This window comes from Xenopus laevis, chromosome 1L (assembly GCF_017654675.1).
Source record: "Xenopus laevis strain J_2021 chromosome 1L, Xenopus_laevis_v10.1, whole genome shotgun sequence".
NCBI lineage: Eukaryota > Metazoa > Chordata > Amphibia > Anura > Pipidae > Xenopus > Xenopus laevis.
Window position 1 is genome coordinate 54,392,562 of NC_054371.1, and position 17,125 is coordinate 54,409,686.

The 17,125-nt window shown below is 37.7% G+C and overlaps 1 protein-coding gene across 2 annotated transcripts; it reads right to left on the reverse strand.

Moving 5' to 3' along the window:
* Positions 1 to 387: 387 nt before the first annotated feature.
* On the reverse strand, positions 388 to 16,701 carry LOC108704959 (apelin receptor early endogenous ligand). 2 transcript variants are annotated; one of them, XR_001933712.2, is made up of 4 exons: positions 16,366 to 16,701; positions 13,018 to 13,107; positions 3,748 to 3,813; positions 388 to 3,290 (listed from the first exon to the last, which is right to left on the reverse strand). XR_001933712.2 is itself a non-coding variant. In XM_018241706.2 (3 exons), exons 1-2 carry the CDS (start codon positions 16,439 to 16,441, stop codon positions 13,019 to 13,021), a joined length of 165 nt encoding a protein of 54 aa, XP_018097195.1. In that variant the 5' UTR covers positions 16,442 to 16,693; the 3' UTR covers positions 388 to 3,290; position 13,018. The 2 variants fall into 2 exon arrangements, 1 of the variants encoding a protein (XP_018097195.1); XM_018241706.2 differs by lacking the exon at positions 3,748 to 3,813 and having other exon boundaries at positions 16,366 to 16,693.
* Between the last annotated feature and the right edge of the window lie 424 nt (positions 16,702 to 17,125).

Genomic DNA, 17,125 nt, shown 5'->3' on the forward strand with positions numbered 1-17,125 from the left:
TGAACAGGAGGTCATCTGTATAGTGCCCATAGAAATGTCTATAATTCTTAAATGGATTGTAATCGCCATAGACTTACATATACTCCCACCATGCCATGTATAAGTTGCCATACATTGGGGCAAATTCTGCCAGTTTCTGCAGGCAGCAGTTAATATCAAACAGGAAAAAATTATGTGTTGGCAAAAAATCTATGGCTTCAAGTATGAAGAATTTCAATGGGAGCTCATAGTTACTATACCTTCTAAATGAAAGGTGATTGGCTTGATGCCCAAATGGTGAGGAATGCAAGAGTTGTTTCATCATGGTCTGATTTTGCCAGTTGCATTTATTACTTTTAGTTAACTAGTAAAACGAATGATGAAAAATACCAATGACACTTAAAAATATGGATCATAAAAAAAGATACATAGCGTTTATTGCAATTACACAAAAATATATCTGAAGTGCATGTTCCCCTTAAAGAAATAGACATACAGGTACTATATAGACAGTAATATAATTACAAATACAACCTACCATGGAGATTTACACAGAATAAAGTCACTGTAGAACATGCAGAACACTGTATTTTGCTTATGTGTATTTACAAATTTCTCAGTAAAATTCAAATATCATTGAGAGCTTTAGTTTCCCCACTTAGAACAAACAAGGAGAAGGGAAGTTTGTCATATTGTCATATGTCTGAAAAAAAAAGTTGTAGTTAAATTGTGTTTGTGAATCAAACAGTGTGACTGGAAAATAGTTAAAATGGTTTTATTTGTATCTGGAAACTGCCCAGTGTGGCTTCATTTATTTTCAAGTGGCATTTATTCTACTTTAATGAATTTAATTTTATTACTCACAATGGTTACTGAATTAACCAAACATTGTTTTCTGTTTGATTTACATGGCCCTGGTTTTTATCATTATTGAGTGTGGTTGCCCAAGTCAACACATTAATAGCACCACTTGCTTGTTCTAGAAGAATGCAGGTACTATTGGTTTACTTTAAAAGTAGGCATTAGACTACATGAAACACAGCCCAGCTGGGTAGCATAAGGTGGTTACACCTGGGCCTAATTTCATGGTACTCTATGATTTGGATTTACATGTGAGTATTCAAATTGCACTTATCCATCAGGTGAATAAGTTCATCTGGGGGTATGACTCCATCCACTGTCCTAGCAGACAGGATTCTCAGGCTGGACATATTAACAGCTATCACTAGGGATGCACCGAATCCAGGATTTGGTTCGGGATTCGGGCCGGATTCGGCCTTTTTCATCAGGATTCGGATTCAGCCGAATTCTTCTGCCCGGCCGAACCGAATCCTAATTTGCATATGCACATGAAGAGCTGAATCGTCAGATATACAGGTAGGAACAATAGAATTCAACCTGTATCTGAAGATTCAACACTAACAATGGCCGATGTTTGGGTGCCTTCAAAGGCACCCAATCAAAATTCGGCTCTTTTCCCACCATACACGCACTGGATATCATACGAAAATTCGTTTTGTACGATATTATCTGTGCGTCTATGGCCGCCTTAAGACCTACAGAAGTAATATTGGTTGAAACGTGCCAAATTGCCTGGCAATATACACCAAACCCATGGCCACTTTTTGTCTATTTTGTGCTGCTGCATAAACTAAATAAAATCAGAGCACAGTATAGATAAGAAATGTAAATATAAGGAGAGTAAACACCCATGGTACTTTAACATATATAATATCTTAATACTGGATCCCTTTTGCAACAGAAACATGCCTAAGTGGAAAAAATAGGGGGCACATTCTATTAAATGAAGCATTTTCCATTTAAACATTAAATTAACTGGCTAAAACAGAATTTGCATGTGTGTGTGCTGACTGGTTTATCCCATGCCTGTTAGTACACTCACATACAGGGAGCGGAAGTCAGTGGATCAAGTTTTTTTGTAATAGTGGAGAAAATGACCTGTGTGCCATTAGTCTTATAGCAAGGGGAAAGTTGTGCACACCACTAAACATGTTGAAGTATACAGCAGGGACTAAATCCCAGTTTTGTTTAAAGGGGAGAGCATTTTCTTAGTAGCTTTCTGTACAAAATGTTTTAATGTCCTTTAGGGCAGACACACTAATCTCAGGGAGATTAGTCGCCCGCCTCTTCTTCTGGGAGACTAATCTCTGCTTCCCCTACCTTCCCAGCTAAGAATGAAAATCGTCAGCGGGATGGCACTCTGAGCGATTCGTTTTCCGAAGTCGCACGAAAGGAAATTTCGGAAAATGAAGTACTCCGAGTGCCATCCCGCCAGCGATTTTCATTCTAGCCGGCGGGAAAGCAGTTCGAGAGACATTTGTCGCCGGATGACTAATATCCCAGAATTGCAGCGTGTGTCTCTGCCCTTAATACATTAATATGGTTGAATGCAGATCTCCTCTTCTGTCTCTATATATTACAGCTCACTACCTTCTTCTCACATGAATTAACATATGAATTGCCCCAGACAGATACAGAAACATCACATGCTGAGACCTTGTAACTGTTATGTTAATTATTACGCATGGCCCTTTAGAAAAAAGCTTGATATGGGACAACAACCTGATAAAGCAATCAATAACATAAGATGATGTGAAACTACAGCTCCAAGAGTCTACTGAAAGTTTATGCTGGTAATTTTAGTTCATTAACAATGAGTGATTGCTGAGACCTTTAGAAATATTACAACAGATTTCCATGCACTGTTAGGAGAGCATATAAAACAATAGATATTACACCCTTTCATTGTACTATATCAACGTCCTCTCTTTTTTTGCACACGGGGCAATATTTTGAAATATGACCAGATTGTCCAAAAACCATCTTCTGTCTTTCTTCATTTTATCCCCTTCTTTTAAATCTGAGTCAAGTAGTTTGGTGCACCACAGTGTCATGAACAAGCACAGCTTTTGAGGTACAGGACATTGAGCCTTATTATGATATGCTTCATTTCATTTTGATAATAAATGCAAGCCTTTGTACATTCACTTCCTTGGAATGTGATGGAGAATATGCTCTCTTGTCTGTTTTGGTGGAATATAGGTCACAGGTTGCTGTAGATGTCTCCTGGATCAATTTAATGGAGGGACATTGCTTTCGGCAACTCCTGTGCCAGTTTAACAGCCAATTACATGGGTTGGAGCTTGTCTGTGCCCATTCTTGTGGGCAGCTCATTTAAGAAACATCCACTTATAAGTCAAAGAACAACTTAAACACTGTTCAAAATAAATATTATTTCTGTAGATTTGAGTCAGATCCTATGTTACATCATGATGAGATTCCTCAGTGGTCTACAAAAAGAACAAAAAATGAGATAAAGATGATATAAGGGCACTTAAAATGATGTTAACATTAAGTACATGCACTTGGGTGCTTATTTAATGGCTTCTGTCATCAATAAATATATAATTTTCTCAAATCTGTTCTGTGTTCTAAAGTTAATGCAGAAGTTGCTCAAAATTACATTTATAGGTTTTTCATTGCACTACCGCTACTCACCACTTTAAACCAACAGGTTTTTTTCCCCATAGGACTGTAACTTAATACCTTTAGAAACGTTATATGTGTTCTACAGCACATCTTTTTTTTCATAAACAAGAGAAGATAAGGCTAAGTTTTACCTTGAAAGCATTCCCTTTGGAACGGCTGATAACTGCAGACAATTGTGTCAGTCAAACAACAATTGGTTTCTGTGGGCTATTTTATTTGGTCTATAGAGGCGGGGCGTTTACAGTGTAAGTCAAATACCTTAATATGGAACTGATCTGGAGTCTCTCCCACTCCACTTGAATAAGGGTCTTTGGTAAATAGGTTCTGTCGAAAACAGTTACATTATCAGGTGACTCATTAATCATCGCTTTCAGGTTTTCAATGGGATTGCGGAAGCCCTTGAGATAGTAATGTTTTAATAGGCATAGTATCAGTCAATTAGTGATCCTATATATATAGTGTCCCTTTAACAAACAAAGCCATATCTTAAATTCAATAGCATCACTTACTCTGTTGCCCTGGGAAAGAAGACGTTCCAATCTTTTGCATAGTATGCTGAGCATAGGAAAACAGCTCTAAATATAGTAATGTTTTTAGTTATAGTGGAGCTATGGTACAGAGATAGTAACCAAGATACACACCCCTCTAAATCAGTCACTGCAATTATTCTTACTTATGAACTACTCCTCTGCTATGATACCCAATAATGCTTTAAATGGCACAAATAAAATAGGCCATAAATAGTAATCTTGGCAGCAGGTTTTAGTTTTGTCACAACTTCTGCAGAAACCTTACAACTATCTATGTTACAGCTACCAATATGAAAGTTCTCTGACAGTTAATTTAATATATAGTGGCCATTTACCAATCAATAACTTAAAAGAACTTTTGGTGTATACTGCAAAAAAGGAACTCTATTGTTTGTAATTTAATGTACCCTAATATTACCTATTATATAATTGGAATGGGAAATATACTAATGACTTATTTTCATTGATTTTCAAACTTTTCATATGGAGGACTCTAGGTTTTGTACTGATAGTTTAGGCTGCAACACAGTAGTGGCAGATGCTCCTCTCTCACCAACATTAATTTCTAATGTCATATTAAATAGGTTTTCTGAGATTTGTGACATCTTCATTAAGTTGAAGGGCTGAGTTGTGACTTTCAGGGATGGGGTTAGTCTCCATGGAAGTAAACAATTCTGCAATTCAGGGCTGTCAATCCTGGAGGTCTTCAGGAAGGACATCCTTGATGTAGAAATTGTTTCAGTGGGACCTTGTGATTCTGGAAGCTGAGAGCAAATTCCACCTCTGCCCTGCACATTTGTGATGTCCTGTAACTGCATAAGATGCTGTATCTGGATAAACCTTGTCCTTCCCCAGTCACTGTATGATTTATGGACCCTGCACTTTATCAACAAACTCCAAAAAATTGCTCCCTTCACAGCTGAAACTCAAGCTGCCAGCATTTAGCCTGTGTCCATTTATCTTGGGATAATTTGCCAATAAACATCTGATTTAAGTCACAAACAATTACAGAGACGTTCCTTTTAAACCAAATAACATATTTCACATCGAATGAAGCTGGACTGATGCTACATCTGGATGTGAAGTGTATGGGATTAAACGTTTAATATCCAGTTACTAAAATAACACTTTGGCAATGATTGTAGCAATAATATTTATAAAACTGTGGCAAGTAGGTCATCTAATTTCTTAATAATGTTTTCCATCTGACAGGGTAGCTCCCCCAAGCTTTATCATCTGCTCTACCGCTATGCTGAATTTAAAGCAAAACCAGTGGTCTATTGTATTGATTCAAGGACAAGTTGAAATCATATTCTGCTTTGCTGCATACAGTCTAAGGCAATCGCTCTTTTTCAATTTATAATTTCTCTTTTTTTTCTTGCACAGTTTGAAAATGAAACCTACAGCTGGTGCAGACCCCTGATTCTAATTTATAACCATTCAGGATGAAAAGAGTGGTGAATAGAAAGAAACTGACCATAATTATGTCAATAAAAATCTAGCGTGTAAATCATCAGTTTTCCAGTGAGAAGGGCCACACCTTAGAAACCAGGTTTCATTTTAAGTTTCACTAGGAAGACAGGCAGAAAAGATACTAAACTAATAAAGACCAATTGCAAATTTTCTTACATTATTTGTATCAAACTCAAAATGTGAGCCCATTAATAACACCAACAGTGTAATCATTTAGTGAACTAGGCTAGGCATTAGTTGTAGTGGTAGTCCCTCCAACAAATTTGCACCTGGAAAACTGTGATTTACTGTGATATACCAAAGTTAGACTGGAAGGGCCACCCACGAACTATTTATCTGATGTATATTATATGTCTGTATTGCACAGTTCCCATCATGCTTGTGTAAATGTGAACAGAACCAGTGGAGGATTAAGCGTTGAAAACAATACTAAGTCTTTTCTGAAGCTTAAACTTCCAATAGAGCCCAATTTGACTTAATCATGTGGCTCTTTTGTGATGTGGTTGTGCTCCTATTAGTGGGTTGAATGGGGCAGACAGATAACTTTCAACTGGGAATAAAAGTTCATTGTATTGCAGGTTTCCAGTGGGTGTAAGAATCATAGCCTTATTAAGGATTCCTCCAGTAATCCAGGCAGTAAAATAATAGGAAAGACAACTTTAGCAATTTATATAGATGACAACAAATTATTTGGCACTTAAAATCCCTGTGTTTCTATTCATTAAGCTGATTTTTTTTTTACCAACCAACGCTGTTCATGTTTAGGGCTGTGTTGGTAAATGCCTGTATTAAAGAGGAACTAACATGAAAATTAAAATTTACTATAATCTTCATCATACTAAAATAAGAAACTTTCTAAATACAATCAAATAGAAATTCGGTACAGTTTCTGAAATAATCAAGTTTATATTCACTATCCCTCTCTCAGCATCTGTTTCTCTTAATTTTGTCTTCATTCAGGAGTTGGGTGTCAGATATTCATTGACAGTTAGAACCAATATACCTATTAGGGGGGCTCCTTTTGCCTAAATGTATTAGAGCTCACTCTATGCAAATCACCAGACATCATGTCTCTCTACATGCAGAATTTGTGTAAAAGGCAGTTATTTTGTTAGATTTTGTTTTTACTGGAATCAGTTATTTGAGTGAGCTCTTATTCATCTGCTAGGAAAGGATGTCCCTATATAAGATATATTGGGTCATTTATCTGACTCCTAACTGCTGCATGAAGAGAGACTGAAGAGAAACAGACGCTGAGAGAGGAACAGTGAATATAAACTCAATTTTTTTCAGAAACAATGCAGAATTTTTAATTGATTGTATTTAGAGAGTTTCTTACTTCAGTATGAGGAAGCTTATATTACATTTTCATTTTCGCGATAGTTCCCCTTTAATTATTTTAATTATTTATTTCAGTTTGCTCATGCCATGAGTGCAATAGTTGTTTAGTCACAGACACCACACATACTTTAGAGTCCTTCCACAAGGGTCTGAGACTGAGTTGAAAAGTTTAAGTTTTAGAAACGACAGTCTGTCTTTCCCTTTGTGACTGGCTATCTGCATCCTACTGCTGCTTAGTTCAACCTAAAGCAGAACCATACCTCCCAACATTTAAAAAACTAAAAGAGGGACAAAAACTTTTTGCCTGCGCCCATTTTATGACCCCCCCCCCCCACAATTACCATGTCCATTTTACAAAATTTGGCAGGTTATAAAAGTTTGAACACATTTCTGGGAGTTTTAGCGCAATGTTTTATGTCTTATAACAGTTTTGATAATGAAAGTGAATTGCCCTTTGAGCTGCTAGTCTCAGTTCTCCCACGAGACCTGCTTCTCTTAAACAGTTACAACTGTGTCTTTGCTTATCTTAAATTGTTACAAACATATCCAAGTGCAGCTGTTCTGGGCTCTCTGCCAAAAAGCCTCTTTTTTTAATTGTTTCAGAAATTTTGTATCTTTTTCTCGAGTGCAAGAGATCAAAGAGAAAATCGGAACATTTCAGTGAGAAACCCAGGACTGTGGGGTGAGCTGTCAAAATCTGGACTGTCCCCAGAAGGTATTTAGAACCAGCAATTTGCAAAGACACCCCTAAACAGCCATCTATAATAGTCACAGCAGTCATTGCTCACTTCTGCCTTCTTCTGTTATGGGTAGCGCAGACCCAACACACTTTGGGCCAGATTTACTAAGCTCGAGTGAAGAATTCGAATGGAAAAAAATTCTAATTTCAAAGTATTTTTTTGGGTACTTCGACCATCGAATTCGAACGATTCGAAGTAAAAATCATTTGACTATTCGACCATTTGATAGTTGAAGTACCGTCTCTTTAAAAAATACTCCGACTTTATACTTCGCCACTTTAAACCTACCGAGGTGCACTGTTAGCCTATGGGGACCTTCCCCAGCAATTTTCTAAGCTTTTTTTGATCAAATAAAAATCCTTTGATCGATTGCTTAAAATCATTCGAATAGTTTGAAACTAACGATTTTTATTCGATCGTTCGATGTAAGCATTTGCGCTAAAATCCTTCGAATTTGATATTCAAAGGATTTTACTTCGAGGGTTGAAATCGAGGGTTTATTAACCCTCGAAATTCGACCCTTGATAAATCTGCCCCTTGTGTAGATGGACCCACAAAAATCAGTGGGTAGCATTATGTTTGTTTTCCTGTTAATAGACTGCACCTTACAGGTGAAAACTTTAGATTTCATGTAAAGGAATTCAGTTTCAGCCTGAAACTGAACTTTAAAGCCTGCATTGGACGGGCAGCACCTAAACTGTACCTGAACAATGTGGAAAAGAATAATTGTATTTATCACTGTATGGGACTGGCAAGTGCAATGTATATGTTCTATTTATATATCTGAATACACTGAGTAGAATGAATGTCAAATTTTGGTGTTATCAAATTACTGTTGTAGTGCTGGAATTCTAATTCTAGAGAGCTGATTATGGAATATACAATATTATAGAAGTGATGATATACAGATAACTATGGTACATATTAGCAAGCTGGAGCCATAACAATTCTTTGGAGGGCCACATACTAGTCAGCACCCATATTAGTCAAAGTTCCTTAAGTGCTACGTATTAGAAACACACTGCCTATGCCAGGAATATGTGGTGCCTCTGCCCTTTGAGCCAAGTAAATATGTACGTATAAGTAAACAAACTCTTTTTTTTCCTCTGAAACATTAGTGATCATTATCTTAACAAAGGTCATAGGTAGTTGAAATGTTGGCTGAATACAATCTCCCAATCTCTCATTTGTTTTCTTTCTCTCACTCCTTTTTTTCCCACCCTTCCCCACCCCCTCTTCACTGTCCTCTTGCCTCGACTACTTCTATGGATATTGTCATAAAAAAAAACACAAACCCAATGATTGGCTTGGGCCATCATTATTTAGCCTCATAGGTGCCCAAAAAAAGTGATCTTCGGGGGAAAAATGTCAATGGTTTAAAGGGGTTTGACCACTGCAGGTTACTATGTATTGTTGGGAGTTGTGCCCCTTTGAAAGCAATCTGGAGGAAGGGTGGTCACTGTGAGACCTGTATTATTGCTTGGAAACAACCTATAAGACGCTCCGAAGATTGCCGAAATCTCTTACCTCCCGGCGCGTCTCTCCAAGGCTCTTGGTGCGCCAAAAACCCAGCACTTCTGGGTTTTTGGCCCCAAGTGACTCCGTTTGAATGCCCAAGCTGGCTTCAATTCATCTGTTCCAGCACAAGCGTTTATTATGAGTTTGATATCCTGGTTTTTGACTCCTGCCTGACCCTTGACTACGATTCCTGCCTTGAACCCTTTGCCTGATTCTGACCCTGTCTTCTCTAAATCCCTGTCAGTTCCTCGCTTACGGACTTGTTTCTGGTTACAAACTTTCTTGTTGGTTTCCACAGCAGAAAGCCCGGGGCCCCAAAAGGCCATCTGTGAACACCAGAATCCACAGGGTCCACCTGTGCATCTTAAGGTACCCATCACTGTGCAAAGTTCCTGATAATGTGAAAGTTACACAGCCATTGCAAATAATGATAGGTCCACGTTGGTCATCGTTGCTATGATCAAAATGTCCAGTGTCCATTTCATTGGCCTGATAATTAAATCCTCTGACTGAACTTTCTTATGTAGCAAATCAAAGTATGCTTTTGGAAAAACACTGCCTGTATTATGATCAGGCATAATGTTTTTCTAGTAGCACCTTTGCAGGGCTTGGGAAGGTTAGTTGATGTGAACAGCTCATGTGCCATGATACACGTGGATTTTTGGAATACAGCTAAGCATCTAAATGACAAATCTGAGAGAAGCTAAGGATATCCTTAAAACTGACCTCGGGGAAAACTATATAATAAACTATATATAGTGTTATAAACACTAGACATGAGACAGAAGAGCCTCATGTGTGTGTACACTGTGATATTTGGTCAGTGTGATCTTTCCCTTGATATTAGTTCATAACTGTAGCCTCAAAACAGTTCATATTGCTAGTTTCTCATTGAAATGAAGAATTTCACTGGCACACTCCTGTGTGCCACTGAAATTCTTCTTATCCTTGTTGTGAGGTGGCCGATTCCTCTATCGCTGGGCACCAGGATACGAATTTTTGGGTCTGTGTGGTGTGCGGCTTCTCCAAAGCTCTTCTAGTTTCTCATTGAATCCAGGGCCATATAGAGGAAGCAGCACAGGAGTTGTAGGGGCCCAGGGCACACTGACTGATAATTTCAATACGTTGTTTAAATAAATAAATAAATAAATTCTTATTATATAAGTTTAGTCAGGCACTAAAAAGATTTTTCTATGATGTACAGTAGCAATGTCACTGACTCTTTTGATTCTACTGGGAAACATTGTCCATTGTGCACAATGTTTAGGCTGTTTGTTTCCCTTGCTGTCATTAAAATTATTCTCGGGCACCATTGTTGGATATTCCTGAAATACTTTCTTCCAATGTTTACACAGTGTAACAAAAATGGCATCTGTATGTACTTTCACCCGTAATATACTTTTTTCAAGAATGCTCTGAGACAGTGTGCCCTAGCTAATAGCATTTGTGCTCTACTCTAAAACTGGACTGTAACCCTATAACCCAGCAAAATGCATACCTGACAGTTTAATTTCATAAAATATGGCTGGTTCTTTTGAAGTATATTAATTGTGGTCTGCTAAAACATAGCCACACATGTTTTAAAAGCAAATGATCTATATATCTGGTGCCATGCTGTCTTATTTCCCCGATCATTTCCAGATTTCATATCCAGTTTGTGCATTCATCTACTCTGCACCTCACAATGGGTACAAACACTGTCTGGGCTTTGCTAATTGTTTTAGGAAAACTCTTCTTGATATATGAAACCTTTTTAGGTGAGGCTCTGCTCTAGTCCTATATGTAGTGAAGTGGCAAATTTACATTCTTTAGGTTTTTATCCGTCCTACTTCATAATCCTGGTCAAAGACTATATATATATATATATATATATATATATATATATATATATATATATATATATATCTATCTATATATATATATATATATATATAAAATATATTTGATCTTATATCTGGCAATCCCTAATTTCCACAGTGACCTATTTCAATAAAACACTGTTGATGGTAAAACAGTCCAATTGGATATTTTAAAAGTTTTTAGGTATATTGATCACTGTCAGCATTGTATTTGGCTCCACCTCCCTAAAGCTGTGCTGCGCTAGGCACAGGCCCTTGGGTGCCTATGTAGAAAATGACAACCCTGATCACATTACTGAAAACAAATACCATACATTTATATACCAGAATGTTGTATTAGGCAACACACATTCTTACAAAATAATACTGTGTTGTCTTGAAAGGCTGAAATATTGATTGTGTCTATTTTACAACAATGAGTTTATTATACGTCATATCTGGTGTATATCCACAAGAGAACAACTGTGCCTTTAGTGCTAAACATACTAATAAGGTATGGGTATGGGATCCATTGTCCTGAATGCCTGGACCCTGGGGATTTCTGGTCATTTGAATTTACATACATAAGTGTCCTTAAAGTGATTCTTTCTTGATTTTTTTGGTGACGTTTTTATTTCTAAAATACACTGTTTACACTGCAAATAATTCACTCTACCATGTACAATTTCATTCCTAACCCAACAAGTGTATTTTTTTAGTTGTAATATTGGTTTCTAGGCAGCCATCTCAGGTCATTCTACCTGGTCATGTGCTTTCAGAGAGGCTATCGTTTCTTCTACTCAATGTAACTGAAGGTGTCGCAATGGACAGGGATTTTTACTATTGAGTGTTGTTCTTAGATCTACCAGGTAGCTTTTATCTTGTGTTAGGGAGCTGTTATCTGGTCACCTTCCCATTGTTCTTTTGTTAGGCTGCTGGGGGGGAGGGGTGATATCACTCAAATTTGCAGTACAGTAGTGAAGAGTGACTGAAGTTTATCAGAGCACAAGTCACATGATTGAGAGCACCTGGGAAACTGACAATATGTCTAGCCCGTGTCAGATTTCAAAATTAAGTATAAAAAAAAAGTTTCCTCTTTTGAAAAATGTATTTCAGTGCAGAATTCTGCTGGAGCAGTACTATTAACTGATGCATTTTGGAAAAAACATGTTTTCCCATGACAGTATCCATTTAAGTGTAATTAAATTAAAAAAAAAAATATCCAATAGGTTTGTTTTGTCACCAATATGGATTCATGCAACTTAAATAATATTTAAATAATGTATATACATTATTTACTTAAAATGGACTCTATGAGAGAGGGCATTCCTGTAATTTAGAACCTACTGGATAATGGGTTTCTGTTTATAAATAAATGTACAATTATTATTATTATTATTATTATTAAAGGAAAACTATACCCCCAAAATGAATACTTGAGCAACAGATAGTTTATATCATATTAAGTGGCATATTAAAGAATCGTACCAAACTGGAATAAATATTTAAGTAAATATTAACCTTTTACATCTCTTGCCTTAAACTACCATTTTGTGATGGTCTGTGTGCTGCCTCAGGGATCACCTGACCAGAAATACTACAACTCTAACTGTAACAGGAAGAAGTGTAGACGCAAAAGACACAACTCTGTCTGTTAATTGGCTCATGTGACCTAAGAAGTATAGTTTGTTTGGTATGTTTGTGTGCACCGTGAATCATACGATCCCAGGGGGTGGCCCTTATTTTTTAAAATGGCAGTTTTCTATTTATGATTACCCAATGGCACATACTACTAGAAAAGTATATTATTATGAAAATGGTTTGTTTACATGAAGCAGGGTTTTACATATGAGCTGTTTTATGCAATATCTTTTTATAGAGACCTACATTGTTTGGGGGGTATAGTTTTCCTTTAACATGTATTTATATAGGGCCAACATTTCGCAGCGCTGATTGTGAGCTGCTATAGTACCTGCTATGGCTAGCTTAAACAGTTAAATACCTCATAGTACCTACAACACCATTATCCCTTGCACACACAATATACAGCATTATCCCCATTATCCTGTGTTTTCGGATATTACATACCTCATGGAAATGGAACTCTTGAATGTAGTGGTATGCACCTCTTGAGGAAGCAGTTGTGTCTGTGTATCCTCCGGCGCTGTGCGAGGTTGGCTGAAATGAAGTACAAGTCATAAAATCTATTTGTCAATCTAGCAATTATATTTGTAGAACATTGATACATTATGGTTATTTATCGGTTTTTGGCTAATAATATTACTCTTGATCATTATAGTTTCCCTGTTTAAAATGTACCTTTTAATTAAATAGTTACTTGAGCAGCTCACTCACTGAAATACAACTATACTTTCTATTATTGGCTAATACATATAAGGTCTGATTTACTATGAATTTTGCTGCATCTCTTTGAACCCACCTCTGTTAAGGGACACTAAAGGGCAGATTTACTAAAGGGCGAAGTGGCCGACAATATCGACAATTCACCAGAAATCCCATCCGAAGGGTCATTGGCAATTCACTAACAGGCGTAGAGGACAATTCGCTAGCAAACAAGATCATCGCTAGCGTTTGTTTGCATCACCAGGTGACTTTTCGCTCTGGCAAACGGTTGTGACTCCTCAAATTCACTAAGATGTGAATTGTACTGAACGTTACCAGAGTTAACTTCGCTACCTCAGATCAGGCGAACTGATAAAACGAAGCTTCATCTTCCTCAATCTTATGTCAGTGACATTATATCTTGTATGGCAGAAATGCATTAAAGTTGTGAAAATTGCAGGCGGGGTGGCACTCAGAGCGCTTCGTTTTCCGAAGTCGCCGGACTTCAGAAAACAAAGCGGTCCGAGTGCCATCCCGCCGACGATTTTCATTCTAGCTGGTGGGAAGCAGTTCGGGGAGATTAGTACCCACCGAAGAAGAGGATATTTGTCGCCGGGTGACTAATCTCCCCGAATCTGACCGTGTGTCTCCGCCCTTAATTAGGACAAGCATTGTTCCTATCTATATTTCTCATCTGAGATTTCCTAGTACTTAAAGTCCTTTAGATAGAGATCGCATTTTCTGCCATACCCCACCATACCAGTTTTTTTGCAAATGCACAAAGCTGAAATATACCTCAACCAGGTGGAGCTTACACATGCTAACTGTTCTTTGAGCTTCAGATTGAAATCTATGCAGATGCCTTCCCATTGTCTAGGGCACCATCACTTTTTTTGATATGCATGTAGTGTTTCACTGAACCTTTGTTCAATCAGTAAACCACCCATCACAGAGAACATTGTTGTAGCTTTCTTCCATGAACTCCCTCTTCCTCCGTCCCCACTTGATTTGTTATGCAGACTGCATGAGTTTTATGGGTCTATTCACTGCATGGAGCACACAGTCCCCCTGAAGCAAAGGTGTTAGTACTGGTTTAACCCCTTTGGCTACCGGCCACATCTACTTTATTGTATTGCTTTATAAAAAGAGGGGGTGCAGTTGTTAATAGTTTTAGGAGAATTCTGCTTGAGAGAAGCATAATATTAAGGGCAAAATGTGAGATTAGAAAATCTTCTATTCATTCCTGTGGGATTTTTTGAACTGTATTCAGGGTCAGACTGGTGCACCACTGCAAAACGAAGGGCCCTCCTGGCAGTCCCGGGGGGCCCCCTCCCAAAATCCAAACTCCCACCGTGTGCATCCGCAAAAGACACAGCACTGCACGCATGCATGGAAGATGCTAGGGTCAGGGCCCACCAGGCTTTTTCCCGGTGTCCTGTTGGCCCAGTCCGACCCTGAGTGTATTTATCAAATGGTGAACTCTAACTTTCACCCACAATAAATACACTTTTAAAAATCTCATAAGAATGAATAGTAAGTGGGTGAGGTTTTCTGTGATAAACTGATAAATCTCATATTTTTATAAACCTGCCCCTAAAAGTATGCCTGGATAGCCACATATACATAGCTCTGCTATAGCTATACAGTGACAACAATAGAAGTTTCAGTTGAACCACCGCTACATAAGCATAGCTGGATATTCCTGCTATACAACCTATTGTATGGCAGTTGTGTTTCTCCCAATAAATTACTTGCCAATTTGTGTTTTGTCTCTGCCACTTCTGTTAGAAAAATTCCCAGTGGCAATATGCTGAGATCAGTTGCTGATCCAGAAAGCAAAACAAATGAATTTTTAAAATGTAACATTCTAAGGGGCGTATTTATCAAAGAGTGAAGTTAGAGATGATTACGGTCCAGTAGAGTGAACTTCCTTCACTCTCCATTCATTTCTATGGGATTTTTAAAGGCATATTTATCAAAGTGTGAACTTTCACTTTCACCCGTTGATAAATACTCTTTTAAAAATCCCCTATAAATGAATGGAGAGTGGTGGAATTTCACACTAGTGGACTGTGGTGATCTCTAACTTCACTCTTTGATAAATATTACCCTTAAGAGTCTAATCACTTCAGAAAAAGTCATTATTTGTAGTGCTCTCTGTGAAAACCATAACGTTTTGTGAAAGGTGCCTTACCCCTATAATTGCCATCATGTGTATAGTAAAATGATACTGTAAAACAATATCATTCCAACTAGCTTATATACAGTACAAAGCCTGTGTTTACCTAGGTTAAAGCATTTTCTCTTTAATTCTATATTTTTTCTGTTTTTCTAGCCACCCAGAATTGATCTAGTTTATCTCTGAGCATGTGCATAAGTTAATTTTCACCTGACCCTGAGGGGGTTACTACCTTCAGGGTATGTGGTAACAACTATGCACTGTTGGGTCTCTCTGGGAGCATAAACAGAACTGTAAATAACTTTATTGTCAAAATATGGGAACCTAAGCAAAATGATATAAAGACAGAACAAATTACTTACAAGGCCAGTATAAATATAATAAATAAGCCCCAAATGGAAGCATTAGAAACCAATCAGGACTATCCGTGCATGTGTAAGATGTTTGTACAGTATGTAAGCATTATCCTTGACCAGTACACTGTGTAACCATAGAAGCAGTAAATATTTAACCTGTTATTTAAACAAAATGACCTCACAATCTTAATAATTCATAGTTGTTTGCCGTTCATTCAGTTCATTCACAGACGGACCAGATCTAACGTAACCAAGTGTGTGGTCACTGACCTGCTCTTGTTACAAATTAAGTGTCCAGCAGCTGTAATTTTAGCAAAGCATTGAAGTCATAAGATTATCTGTTCTGGTCTATAATAACATCCATTGTCTGAAAAGCACTGCCTTTCATAATATGTGCTTGAGGGAATGTTACCTGATCTTAGAAAAAATTAATGCAATAATACATTTGTCTATAACCTGTTAAAAAAAAGTAATTTCATCCCCAAGAAGCATAAACTCTGGATTTGCCTGCTAAACAAAAAAAGGAGAAAAACAGAAAGGATTTTAGAATAAACATACCTGGTTTCTGGCCATTAATCAGCAGTAGACTCATCAGAATGAAAAATAAGGCATACAATAATTTCTGAAAATCCATATTGCTCTTCAGAGATAGGCAACTATTAGATCAGGTCTGGTACAGTCTCCCAGGGAATCAGCCTTCCAAGTAACTCAGTTCAGAGTGAAGTGTTTGCTGCATATCCAGCAAGGTTAATGATCAGAGAAGGCAAGGTTACAGTGCCTCCCCTTTCTCTCTTCCCTCTCAAATAAGCCTCTTTTTGTCTCTGCTACTTTCCTACTCTAGTTTCCCTAGATAAATACTGATTGCTGAAAAAAAAAAAAAGATGTAAACAGTAGTTCCTGCCAGTGTATGGGGACTAAGAACAAAGAGGGGGTCTTCCCTTTAAATACTACCAGAGAAGGGGGGGTTCTATGTAAAGTAAGGCATGATACTCTCACATTTGCAACTGTTTAACTTTGCATTGCCCATATTGGTCCCATATGCAGAAAAGCCATGGAAATGACAGGAAGTCTCTCTATTGTCCCATGTTTGAAAGAATCCCAGAGCACATACTTTAAACCCCAAAATGCTTTGTGAGGACACTTGATGCTCCAATGCTTTATCTTTCCAAAAGCAGCAAAGTAGTATTCATTGAAAACGTACATGTGGGCTGTTTAAATCTAATCCGTAGCCTTTTGTATTCCCCAATGGGCGCTGAGTTTGGCATATCTTCGCAAATGGCAAGCCCATTGACCCAGCAATGGGGGGGTCAGAGTTTCC

Coding starts and splice junctions, on each gene's coding strand:
- LOC108704959 (XM_018241706.2), bottom strand. CDS start 16,441: ATGGATTTTCAGAAATTATTGTATGCCTTATTTTTCATTCTGATGAGT. Junction 13,108..16,365: donor GATTAATGGCCAGAAACCAG/GTATGTTTATTC, acceptor ACTTCATTTCAG/CCAACCTCGCACAGCGCCGG.